The sequence below is a fragment of the Ixodes scapularis genome, unplaced genomic scaffold, assembly GCF_016920785.2.
Source record: "Ixodes scapularis isolate PalLabHiFi unplaced genomic scaffold, ASM1692078v2 ptg002615l_1__unscaffolded, whole genome shotgun sequence".
Lineage (NCBI taxonomy): Eukaryota > Metazoa > Arthropoda > Arachnida > Ixodida > Ixodidae > Ixodes > Ixodes scapularis.
In genome coordinates, this window is record NW_024610257.1 from 289,354 (window position 1) to 302,468 (window position 13,115).

General features: G+C 47.8%; 1 protein-coding gene across 1 annotated transcript in view; it reads right to left on the minus strand.

The window, feature by feature from the left end:
- Positions 1-1,508: 1,508 nt before the first annotated feature.
- Positions 1,509-13,115, minus strand: part of LOC120837552 — a 33,360-nt gene continuing 21,753 nt past the window's right edge. Inside the window, exons 2-3 of the mRNA XM_042288392.1 lie at positions 2,140-2,930; positions 1,509-2,001 (exon numbers count right to left, since the gene is read on the minus strand). Coding sequence (XP_042144326.1) covers positions 1,555-2,001; positions 2,140-2,930 — 1,238 coding nt within the window. The 3' untranslated portion in view covers positions 1,509-1,554. The remainder of the gene's footprint in view (positions 2,002-2,139; positions 2,931-13,115) is intronic.

The following is a 13,115-nucleotide window of genomic DNA, read 5'->3' on the forward strand; positions in this document are numbered from 1 at the left end:
TTGCAACAAAAGGAGGTTAGGCGGCTTCCCCAGCGCGTGTTCTAGGTGCTGAATGTCGCTGTTCACGCACAAGCGTTCATGAGTGGATAACGCACGTAACAGAGGTGAGCACAGGCAATAGTTAATCGAGAGCCACACGGAGCGCGAGTGCGATACCTCCTAGCCGCTGTCGACAGAGGGTGTCGGAGCGATTCGTTGTCAACTTGTCGTCCACGGGAAGTGGGCGTTTTGTTCAATAAAGCCAGCCTGTCAGTGTTTTGTAAAGCTATCCCTTCTTTATAAGCGCTTCTGATGCGATGAAAATGCGACCGGCATCGAGCAGGCCGAGCGAGACTTCGGCGACAGTCTTGGCTGTTCATTCTCCTGCGGTTTCGGCCTTACTCGTATTATTTGCGGTGTTGGCGCTTGGACATAGAGATGTTTGGAAAGTTTTTTGCGCCTACAGATGACACCAAACGAGCGTGCGAGCCGTATGCTCTTGCTCCGGCGAGAAGCCGCGTACGGCTCGCCAGGCTCGTATCGCCTGTCGCATACTGGCCGCCATATTGTTTTTAGGGTGTTAGCAGTTAACACGATTTTCACCACCTCCGGCGGCTAACACCCTTACACGAATAAAGGCGTTAGCCAGAGGACGAGCCATTTACACGAATAAGGGTGTAAAAATTTTAAGTGTGTACACATGAGGTGCTGTGTAAACTTAACACGCTACACCGTGTCTGCCTTCCGCAAAACACGTTTCGAGCGTGTTCTTTATGAAACATGGCGGCCAGCGGCCGAGAACAGGCGAGAGACGAGCCCAGCGAGCCGCGCGCCTTTCAGCCGAATTGAAGGCACACAGGGCGCGTTAGTTCTCGTTCGATGTCTTTTATACACAGTGAAGCCTCCAAGCGGCGGACGTAGCTACGTGCAAAGGTACGTACGCGCGTTGTCGGCGGTCGGCGGCGTCGGTAGTTTCAACAAGCCGCTAAACAAAAAGAAACAAAAAAACACACACACACAAAAAACGAATGCCGAACTTACATGAGTAAATAACTTGAGCAAACTATTTAGAATCGGGCGGTAACTTGCGCCACCTATCGAGATTTTTAGCAGCCTGTATTTAAAAAAAAAGACTCTGTTAACACTGAGAAGACCACGACTGCGCAGCAACCCTCAGACAACGCAGGCAACACCAGTACCACGCACTACACAGCACCGACATGTACACAAACACAACGACCCCCCACACCCGAACTACGCCCGACACCTCCTACTTGTTATCCATTTCTCCGCGCGGCCCATATAATCTTGACATTTGCGGGTGAGCTCTTTGGTCGCTGACCATTACAGATGTATAGAAGAATACACCAAACACGGTGCAATGGACATCCGTGTGTTAAAACTCTTTGCATTTAAAAAGTACGGAGGCAAAATCTACAATGTTAGTCCGTTGCAATAAATAAAGATATGTTAACAATAAATCTTAAACCGGTCATGAATGATGATGATGAATAAACCTTTATTTGTCGAGCATCAGGTGCAGATGTTAGGGCACCCGCCCGGTGGAGGGCATCCTTAGTCCGGGATACCCTGGCTACGGCTGGCTATCCGGGCCCTTGTCACCAAGTCTTGCTGGATCCCAGGGTCCGGGCTGGTCAGACAGGCCATCCACTGCTCGTAGGATGGGGTGGGTTTGGGAGTGAGGTCCGGGGTTCGTTGGCATTCCCATACCTGATGGTAAAGGTTGCCGGGAGAAGGACAAAAATTACAAGTGGCGGCGTATTGAGCGGGATAGATGGCGTGAAGAAGGGTGCTGTGGGGATATGTGTTGGTCTGCAGTCTTCGGAGGGTGGTGGCTTCATCTCTTGATAATCTTGGGTGCGGTGCCGGGTATTTTCTTCGGTCGTGACGGTAGTGGGCTAGTATGTCGGCATAGTTGATGAGCAGGTCGGTCGTGGGGGCAACAAGTGAGGTTGTTCCCTCTCGGGTAATGGCCCGGTGTGTATGCGCGCGGGCAGCGGCATGTGCCGCCTCATTACCTTCGAGGTGTTCGTGTCCGGGTACCCAGACTAGGAGTACTTCGGGGAGCCGGGGGATGGTCTTGAGGATGCGAAGCGCTGTTTTCGAGATGCGTCCCCGTAGGTAATTCCGACACGCTGCCTGAGGGTCTGTGAGCACTGTAATTATATCGCCGCCTGTCGTTGCGGCTAGGGCGATGGCAATTTCTTCGGCGGCTTCTGTATATGTTGTGCGGACTGTGAGTGCGGTCATTTCTTGCCCTGCTGCATTGGTTACACATACAGCATGGGCTGGCTTATGCGGATACGGGGACGCGTCGGTGTATCTTGCAGTTGGGCTATCGCCATATTTGGTGTTCATGGTTCGTGCCCTAGCGATGCGCCGAGCCTTATTGTAAACCGGATGCATGTTCTTCGGGATCTGGGCTACACGAATGGCTTTTCTTAGGTGCAGAGGTATTCGTTCTTTGTGGTCTTGCAAGGAGGGTGTCGCGTAGCCTAACTTTCTCAGTGTGGCTCGTCCGGTAGGTGTTAATTTAAGGCGTTCTAACTGGGAGATGTGATGTGCTTCTTGTAACTCTTCCCAGGTGTTGTGAATTCCTAGTAGCAACAAATTCTTCGTTAAAGTTTTGGGAGGTAGTCCTAAGGCGGTCTTGTATGCTTGGCGCAGGGCAATATTAAGTTTTGATTTTTCGGTTGTTTTGAGGGACAAATATGGCGTGCCATAGGCGACCCGGCTAATGAGTATGGCTTGTACAATCCGTAATGTGTCAAATTCTTGCATGCCAAATCTACGATTTGATACACGGTGTATTAGGTGCATGAGTTGGGAGAGTGTCCGTTGAAGCGGTGCAATGGTGTGGGAACCAGATCCGTTTTGGGGGATCGTGAGGCCAAGAACACGGAGGTGGGGAACGTTGGGGACAGGTTTTCCTGCTATAGTGATTTCCGGATCCGGGATGCTTCGTTTACATTGGCGCGCTGTCTTCGTGCAGAGAGTAAGGAGGGCGGATTTTTCGGGGGCACACTCAAGGCCCCTGTCGCTGAGATATTGTTGTGTTTCTTCGATGGCGCTTTGCATGGCGTCTTGTTGCTCACCCATGGATCCCGTAGGGGTCCATAGGGTGAGGTCATCTGCGTAGATTGCGTGCCTTAGATGTGGGATATTTTGTAAGAGTGGTGGAAGGTCCTTCATAGCGATGTTAAAAAGAAGCGGTGATATCACGGAGCCTTGAGGCCGGTCATGAAAAAGTTCAAATTTTTGTTATTTTCTTGCTTGACCAGTGTTATGAGCAGTCCGACTAGCTTGAATCAAATAGGAAAACAAATTGTTGGGATTTTGTCATTACGTATACAATAACAAATGAAAATGATCCTTGCGCAAAGCATTTTTTATATATTTTTGTAAAGGACATCCGGACATCCGCCCAACACTTCACTTCCGCTAGTTGCAGTACGGGAGCAGACGTCTTCACTTTTGGGGCGTTTTGATCCAGTTTGTTGTCGTATGTAGTGTCGGTGCCGAGTGGGGCGGTGGGGCTTGGGAGTTTGTGACCGGTGTTATTCGTGAACACTGGTGTGGGGCGCTGATGCGTCTTTTTTTATACTGCCACCACCCCGAACTTTGAAAATACACGGGCCCGTAGCACAGCATTATGCCGAATCGCGAGCTCCTTCTCTGTTGACGTCGCTTTCCTGGTACCACTCGTGGATACTGCAAGCGTTTAAACAGTGTGCACCGTCTCGCCTACATCCCCGGTGACGTACTCGACCTGTTGAAACTTATTGCTTCCGTCATCTTGGAGTACGCAAGGCAGTTATCTCGTTAGTCTGGTTTCGGGTATAAAAGCAAGGCTAAACGCTCGTAGTTCCCGCGCTCAGTACACGTTGGACATCTTCCACACTTTGACACCGGATAACTGAATGAACGACGATTTACATTCACTGCCGAGGTTACTCTCGCCGCTTCCTCACCGTTGAGCAGCAGGATGAGCTGGCGACAAGCCGCGGATGAGAGGCTTGAGCATCAACAGCCCAAGCGCACTCGGTGCCGATGCGGGCGACGCGGCTTTGTGTCAACCGGGAGGCCAGCACAAACCGTGACCGTTCCAGCTCTTCGTCATGACACGGTGTTGCAGAGAGCAGGGTAAAATACAGCTACACGGATCACCGAAGCAAACGCACTGCTATCTTAAATCTTGGCTTGTGATTGCGCCTTTGTAGTAGATCATCTTATTCGTTTTGCTGGAGAGACGCAAACGACGGGCATAACAAAATCGCTTGCATATTTCCGCATATCTCACAAAAAGCATTTACACCGTCACCTTGCGAAAAGCGCGAAACACGGAGTCCGCACCGTCCTAAGCTTCCCGTTTTTTACCTGCTTTAGCGCAGTTTGTACCTGCTAATAGATATGCCTACTGAAACTAAAGTTGGGAAAGCTTGCTCGCTCTCCAATTTCTCGACTCTCAAAAAACTGTACCATAAAAAATGCACCAACACCTCTTCCCAAAATAAAGAAAAAGCACTACGTTCACTACGTAAAAAATGGTCTCAGTACATGCATCTGTGGGCAGGTAGGAAACCTTGCCCTAATTTATTCACGCCGCATGATTGGCGCAACAAACCCGTTGCAGGACCGAATCATCTACTCGAGCGGTGTGCATCGCTGTGCAAACGCAGTCCAACACGAAGCATAAAAAACGGCAGATTTAAGACAACAATCCGGAGTCCATTATTCAATTAAAACGGGGCAATTTTGCTGAAACGTTCTTACTCATGGTATGTGTCGGGATACTTCCACAGTTTGAAACGGAACGAAGGAAGATTTACTTTTAAAAGCGCTCGCTGCGTCCTCCCGGACCAGCTAGACCGGATCAGCTGACGACGACGGGACTGTACCCGTTGAACCTCCACCCCGCAACAAACAATTTGCGCTGCGTGTTAAAAGCGCGGTTCAAACAGACCCGGAATACAAAGCACCGCACCACACACGACTAACGTTTCAGCTCTTTTTCGCATCGCCATGTTGCACCAAACAGAACGAGATCGCCGAAGTCAACGCCGCGCTGTCGTTAGTGAACCTTGGCTTGTGGTTGCGCACTCGTGGACCCTGTGACTCCCTTCGCTTTCAAAGCACACACGACGATTACGAATGGTACTTTCCGTCTTCCGGGAACATCACAGGGTCACTTCTCCGGTCACGTCTTCACTATGTGCTCGCAAACTGCGAAGCTCTATGCGAAGCTTCTCGCGTCCCGTAAAACCAAAACAATAGGCGCCATGCGTACTTGCCAGATTTTCTCCGGTCAAACAAAAACAACGAAAGCCAACCGGATCTTGCTTCCAGCGTACATCGGCGTTGCGCTTGCGCCGTGGCCAGATCGCTTGCAGTTGAAGTGGTTGAAGGTTGATGGTTGAAGCAAAAACGAAACCAACTGCAATGTCACGTGTTCACATCGAGGACACGCGTTTTATATCCATTTTAACTGTTTGGAACGAATAATTAGACCCATGACTTTATTTGTGGTGTGTAAGAAACTATTATCAAGACCCCTAAACTAAATACAAACATGGGCGACATGAGGGAAGCCGCATTGCCATCGACCAGAAAATGGCGGCGAGCACGGTAAGCGCGGGTTTCGCCAACGTCCTGCGACATGGCGCAATTGCTTTTAGTGCATATCTGTCTCCAAGGCATGTTTGTTTCCGCGGCATTTGTCGACGGACCTTTCTAAGTGTGTCCCAAAGCATTCCGGTGCTTCGATAGCCGGCAATGCCGCGATCGTCGCCGGGGCCGATGCGTGTTATCAAGGTCGGCTACACGGTTATGCGTGTATGACCGAACCAAAACACGTTTCTTACAACCTCGCTTGATTTCTGAACGAATTATCCGTTACTCATCGTGTAAACTTATGGCAATTTGTGTAAATGGCGTGTTTTTCACCCCAAATATTCGTCAAATACACGGGACTTGTTAACAGTGCACAACCGCTATGAATAGCAGTGTAACAAGCTTGGTGGCTCAAACATTGCCTCTCCACCGCGAATATAGATATAAATATTTAAATGTAATTTGCACCACCATTCTTACTTTTCTACTACTTTCTGAAAAAGATGGTAGTAGTAGCGATTACACACGGAAAAAATTCAGCTAAAGCTCCTAGAACTTGTAGTTTCTAAAGACAAACCAGGTTTATTGGTTAAGTAAATAACAAAGGACGAGCAACGCAGGTACTGTGTGAATTAGTAGAATACTGAACTTGAGCCCAATACCCAAACACAGCACAAATATATATATATATATGGTAAAATACACGGAACCAAAATATCATCTCGCCTGTGGCATTGGGCACACATGCCGCTGTGTAAGGTACACTTTGTACAGCTGCAGCTTTGAAGGAAACAAAATGGAGCAACATGTTTTTGATTAATAGACACAAGTGTGGTGGTAAAAGAGAAAAACTATCACTCTGGATTTCAGAAAAAATAGATTGTTTTTTAATGGCCCTTTGAAATTTCCTAACTTTGCACGTGAGTGCAAGGATTGAGCGCCATAAAAATTCGTTCTTGAAATAAAGCAATGATTCATATATAATTAGAAAGAAAAAGAAAAGTCCAATTTGGGGGTTTTACGTGTCAAACCTACGACGGGCATCTGGCACGCCCCAGCGGAGGACTGAGGATTAATTTCGACCACCTGGGGATCTTATGACGTGCAACCGAAAGCTCGGTTACACGGCGCCTTCTCCGCAATAAGCCTCCGTCATATTGCGGGCACCTCGGTCGGGATTCGAACCATAATTAGAAACAAATACGAATATATGACGAAGTTTAATGTTGTAGCTATTCAATTTCTTTAGATAACGGCTCAGAAATATTGTGACGAAACGTCAAACGCGCCGAGTTCACAGATTTTTGACGCGAGACACATAACCTCATGAATGCTGTAAATATTTGCATCAATACCTCCCATGATCTGCCGTAAGTAAACAATATTCGAGAGTTCTTATAGTTGTATGTTGCGGAGTAGGTATCGTCAAACATGGCAAGAACGAAAACTTAAAAAATAGAATATGCCGTTCTGCCGCACTCATTTTGTTTTTCTCTTAAAATATTTTTTTAATTTTTTTTGTAAAGTACGTGTGGATCCGTCTCTATGATCTTATTTGAACAGAGCCTACAGTTAGTAATTTCAAGAAAAAAATTCCGAGTACACCCAAGCACTTATCACTTGCGAATGCGAAGGCATTAATGCCCAATTAAACGTTGCCGTGTATTCGGAGACTTGACAAAGATGGTGGATTTCACAGCCTGCGTCTTCGCTTACTTTGCTGTGTTCTTTCGCTCCCTTCTTTCGTCCGCGGTGTAATCGCGTGAACCGCCACGTTTCGTTACTGCCGAGGTTGGGGCCGCCGACGATATAGATGCTTCCGGCGCCGCCATGTTTCTCGACGCCGAGAGGAGCAGAAGCGACCGCAGCGCCGACAAAGAGTGCGGCGGTGCACCGCGCAAACTGCACTGGCTCGCCATGGCTCGCCAGTGACTGCTGCGCCACTAAGTAAGGCAGCGGCGCGAGTGCGAAGCTCGGCGCGGCACCGGGAATGCGAAGCTTGGCGCCGCGCGTGCTGACATCACGTGTCCTCTCATCATTATCATTGCCCTAGCCAACATCTCCTAGATAGCTTCAAAGCCTGCGCGTTACGTCACATGACGTCACGTCCGGGGGTCCCGCACTGACGCCGATTGGATGCGTTTGCCGCGTCAGCGTTTGTGTGGGGCTATGATAGGAAACGAGCCCCACGCGAACGCTGACGCGGCACTCGCATCCAATCAGCGCCCGCGCCGAACACCCGGACGTGACGTCATGTGACGTTACGCGCAGGCTTTGTTGTCTAGGAGGTGTTGCCCTAGTTGCGCGTACCCGTTGACGGCGTTAGACATCAAAGCGTAAAGATAGGCCTCATGTTAGGCCTAATACACAGAAAGAATAAAACACATGAAGGACGAACACAGACGCACACAGTGAAAGAACTGTGTGCGTCTGTGTTCGTCCTTCATGTGTTTTATTCTTTCTGTGTATTCTGTAGTTTTCAACGCGCTCTCCTACGTGTGTAAGGCCTAACTTAAAGGAGCGATGCAACAATTTTTGTACTGTGCACAAATACCGCTTAAAACGGATCCCTAACGTTAATGACCTATGAAACACGCGTTCGTTTTTCACCCCACGCAATAGAAGTCCCAGAAACAAATTAAAGAAAAACGAGCAGCGTTCACCCCCTCAACTCGCAGCCAGAACAAGCGGCCACGTGATCTGGAGCCGATTATATGCCGCCAGTGTTGATCATAGCCACGCGCTGGGGTTGGCAAAGCGCAGGACACGCGCTGAGTTCCAGACATTGTTAAGGCTCGGCTGTTGTCGTCGTTGCAGCGATTGGACACGGGTCACAACCCGAATACTTCTCGAGCTAGCAATTGTCACGAGCTCAAGTCGAGTGCCCACGCAATGCTCGGGTCCAATCTATGAACCGCATTCAAATATCGTCACTTGGGTGTACTGCGATCCCCGAGTTACGTCATCAAATTTTGCAAAGGAGAGATTGAATGAAAATGATTGCTTTTGTCCTTGAAATTACACCGCAACAAAGGAGTTTCTTGGCCAATGGCGTTGCGTGTGAGTATCCTTGAATCCCAGGTGTGCCAGTAAGCTCGTGTAGAGAGAAAAAAATTCCAATTGAATATCGTTGCACAGCTCCTTTAAGGCGAGCGCATACCCGCGCCCCCTCGTCCCGCTGCGACGCCAACAGTTCGGCTGGCTCCTTTGTAACGATGACGCCGTTGCTATGGAGGCACATACCTCGTCGTAGCCAATGGGAATGGGCCTTTTCCGCAAATGTTGGGCGCCATCTATCGGAAGCAGGAGAGGTGTTTTTGATGGCCTGCTTTGCTTCCGGTTCTGCCCTCTCCAAGCTATGTTGGCTGTCTGAACGCGGTCGGGAAATGCGCTCACTGCTCAGCGTTTGTTTTTCCTCTATCCAATACAATCGACGAGCAGATTTGTTTTCAATTAATGCGTTAACTACGGACAACTTCGTCCGTTCGTACATTTTTTTTTGCCCCCGAAAGAATGGACAACTGACTTCGCCGTGGCGTCCGTTGTGACTGACGACACCGTTGAAGCACTCTTTGACCTATGAGAAAGTACAAACGGTTACATTAAACTAGGATTCATGTCATATGCAGCACCGGCAGTAAATTCAGAAAATATTCGAGACCAAGTTAGAGTTAAGGAAAACCTTTTTTTTTTAGTTGCAAGTTATTTGTTTAATTTGCTCAGAAATTTTAATTGGCAAGATGCATTCTCATAAATGTGAAAGCTTACTCTAAACCGTCCGAAAACTGCCGGCGCCTGAACGTACCAATGTAATTGTCATCAAAGGTTTATTTTAGTGGTGGATTCACCTTGTGAAATTTCAACGCTTGGCTCAATTTCCATTATAAAATGAGACCAACAAACTTGGCCGGGACAACGGCGGACTTGTTCAGCGACTAAATGTCGTTTACGAGCGCCGCTGACCCTGGCGAGTTTGTTGTTTTTTTACTGGAAAAAAGCACCACTTTGAATATTCATAAGGTAAAATTCACCACTAAAATACACGTTTAATAAATATCTAAGATTAATACGTGCAGCCACCGACTTCTGAGCGAGCCTCGCCATTGATGTCACCCCACTTCAGGCTACAGCTGTGTGTGACTAGGTCCTAAAGAAAAAACACAAAATCGGCCAGATTTTTTTCTTTATTTTTACTTCCGTACCTGTAGACAAAGTTGCAAACTTGTTCTTTTGTTTACTCGATACATACACGAGGACAACACATCAAGGCGATTGTTTCCGCTTTCTTATTTAACCACAAGACCAGCAGATGCGGTCGTGGTAGCGATAAATCTGCTCCAATTTCACTTTCTGTGTGTGCACGTAGCAACAAACTACGCAACATAGCCACTTTACCTCAATGCTTAATAAACATTTGAAAACTGTGGGTTATTCCCATGTTTACAACAACCAAAAAGCAGACAGGCAGTTTGCGTAGCAACGCGAGACCGTCACATTAGTAAACAAAAAAAAAGTGTGCCAGTGAAACGCACTACCCCATAAACGACAACTCCGAGGCGCTCGCTCTGCGTGGCACATAAGCGACACGACAGCATACCTAACCAATCTGCTGACTTGTATTCACACACAAATAAAGAATGAAGGAACAAAAACATCAACCTTTCTTGAAGTGGCAAATGCAAACGCGGGAGTGCTTTGAAGGCTGCCTTTACGAGCCGTCCGCATTGTATCGCTGGATCGCCCGAATCCAGAGCTGCCGCCTCGTCGAGCGCAGGCTAGTAGAAGGAAACCCAAAGCTTTAAACCATGACAACGCTTGCTGTCGTTGCTGCAGCCAACAACGAAACAGAGCTAGGGCCTCTCGGAGAGCTTCAAAACGCGCGACCACTGCTGCCTCCTGCAGCCCCGAGCCGGACGTACCACGCCACCAAAAATGGCGGACTCCTGCCTGCTGCTGCCGCGCATGCGCCGAGCAAACCCCGGAAAAGGCCCATTTAGGTGACGTTTTGGTGCTACAGACAACGCCGGAGCTTCGCTCCATAGGAGAGTTAATGCTTTCGCATTAAAAATGTAGCGTAGTTACGGTTACCGTGACAGCAGCCAAAAATTAACTTATGACTTATTTCAGAAAGTAATAGCTTTACTTTTTAGTTACTTTTCCGTTACATAACAAGTAAAAAAAATATTCCCCCAGGAAAAAAAAAAGAGGTTATTGCATGAAGCGCAAGTGCGCAAGGCGAACATGACACTCGAAATATCGGAATACACTGTTTGGAAAGTGCAAGGAATGGCTAGATTCTACTCGTTGAATGATATATTTATCCTCTAGAAACTGAAAAATAATGACAAAAGTAACGTCGTTACTCTCATCGTTAGTTCAGAAAAAGAAATAGAAGCACAATTATAAGTTACGTTTCAAAAAAAAAAAGAAAGAAAAAAAAACATAACGCGTTACTGTTTAGAGTTACTCGAAAAGTAACACATTTACAACGTAAGACTGATAACTGGGAAGGTCGACTCACACACACGCGTTGGAGCGCACTCTCAGCACTGAGTCAACACTATAGAGTAAAGATACAGCGATAAGCGATAATACAGCGCTATCTTGAACACAGTAGCGTTGTTTTCAACTTTATTAACAGTGCTGCAAGACTCTATGAGCACTGTTACACCAATATAGCGTGCACCCGCGTCAAGGCAAGCGATATTTCCAGCTCTGATCTAGCACTGCACTTTATGTGCATGAAACGTTTGTATGCCACCGCGAGCACTTTAACAGTTTTAAAGTCACGTAAGCACGCCAATAACCTGAGCTATGTTGGCTCGCTCGGCCAGGTGGATATCGAAGAGGTACCCGGTTACTCCGGCTTCCTCAGCTTCGACGCTAAGCTGGCAGCAACCTCTTCTGGTTCTTCCCATCGAAAGTGAGGAACGTGTGATCTCGCGCTCGGCGCTTCTTTCTGGGCTGCTTCCAAAAATATCGACTGCACCCGTTTTCAGCTTCAACAGCACAGTACTCCCATCCTGCACTGGCTCCAGGATGCATGGTCTCGGATTCACGCTGTTGTTCAGCCTCTCCTCGGAGCACGGACCGTACCTAGTGGCCGAAGACGGCTCGCCACACCTGTACGATGTCACGTGGGTCAACCGGTTTTTCGTGCTATAAGTGGCTTTAGCCACGTATAGCACGAAAGCTAAAGCCCGCACCCCATGGGTGCGGTCTTTAGCTTTACGGAATCGGAGGAAGGCTACGCTCGCAACCTCAACGACACTTCCAGAAAGATGTTCGAGGCCCCCCAAAAGTTCTTTACGCTTTCCCTAGAAAGTCGACAACGACTTCTACGTCGGCGGGGAATCGGATGACGGTTAGCATCTTTCTTCATGCTATTATGTGTAATCTTACTTTGGGAATCAAGCATACATTTTATGAACACAGAATTAGACTTATCCTAATTCTGCCAGGAAACCGTCACGAAGAACCGTCAGAAAAAACTGTGAAATCATGACGTCATGTCAGACCATGATGTCATGGGACACCTGGCGCGACACCGTGGCGCCGGGTGGCACCATGACGTTGTGTGACGTCAGTCATGACATCATGACATCACATGACTTTACGACGTGACGTGGTCAAATAACCTCACCATGTCACGTGACGTCGCTTTGTCATCGGAAATCATTATGTATGTCACGGTGTCGTGTGACAATCGAGTGTCACGTGACGCCACAATGCCACGTGATGTCACGGTGCCGTGTGGCAATACGATCTCACGTGCCGTCAAGTTATTATGCAACACCGTGACATTGTGTGACGTCAGTCATGCGGCCTCATGATGTCAAGAGAAATCACACAAACACATTGCATGTGTCCAGCTCATTATAACAGATTCTGTGCATCCTTATCTTGGTCTGCATTATCAAGCTAGTGTCATTTTTTCTAATCGTGTAGTCGAAATAAAGTGAGCGGGCATAAAGTAGTTAGGCAAACGATTTGAAACCAAATATTCCAGTGCAAAAGCCGAGTTGTTTAAAAGAGCAGCAAGCATAACGTCCTTTTCCCGAAACCTGCTGCACCTTTACGCATCCCCAAGCGCCTTTCCCTGCACGGACCCTCCGACATTTAAGGGGTCGGAGATCCCGTTCTGGTTCCAGTTTGAGGTCCCTGGCGTGGAGAAACCTAAAGCAGTGGCCCCACTGCTGACACATCATACAAAGGGCAGCATTGTGTAGCCAGAAAATATTTTCGGGGGGTGTTTCAAGGTGCTGGTGCAATCACACACATAATACAAATATATATATATATATATATATATATATATATATATATATATATATATATATATTTATAATAAAGTAAAATTTCGGGGGGTGTTCCGACACCTGAGCACCCTTCCTGACTAAGCGCCTAATCTACGCTGTCCGAGGCGTATTTCTTCTTTGTATGACCGCCCTTTGTCACAATGGCAATCCAAAATAGTTTTTAGACATGTTCGAGTCATACAAATA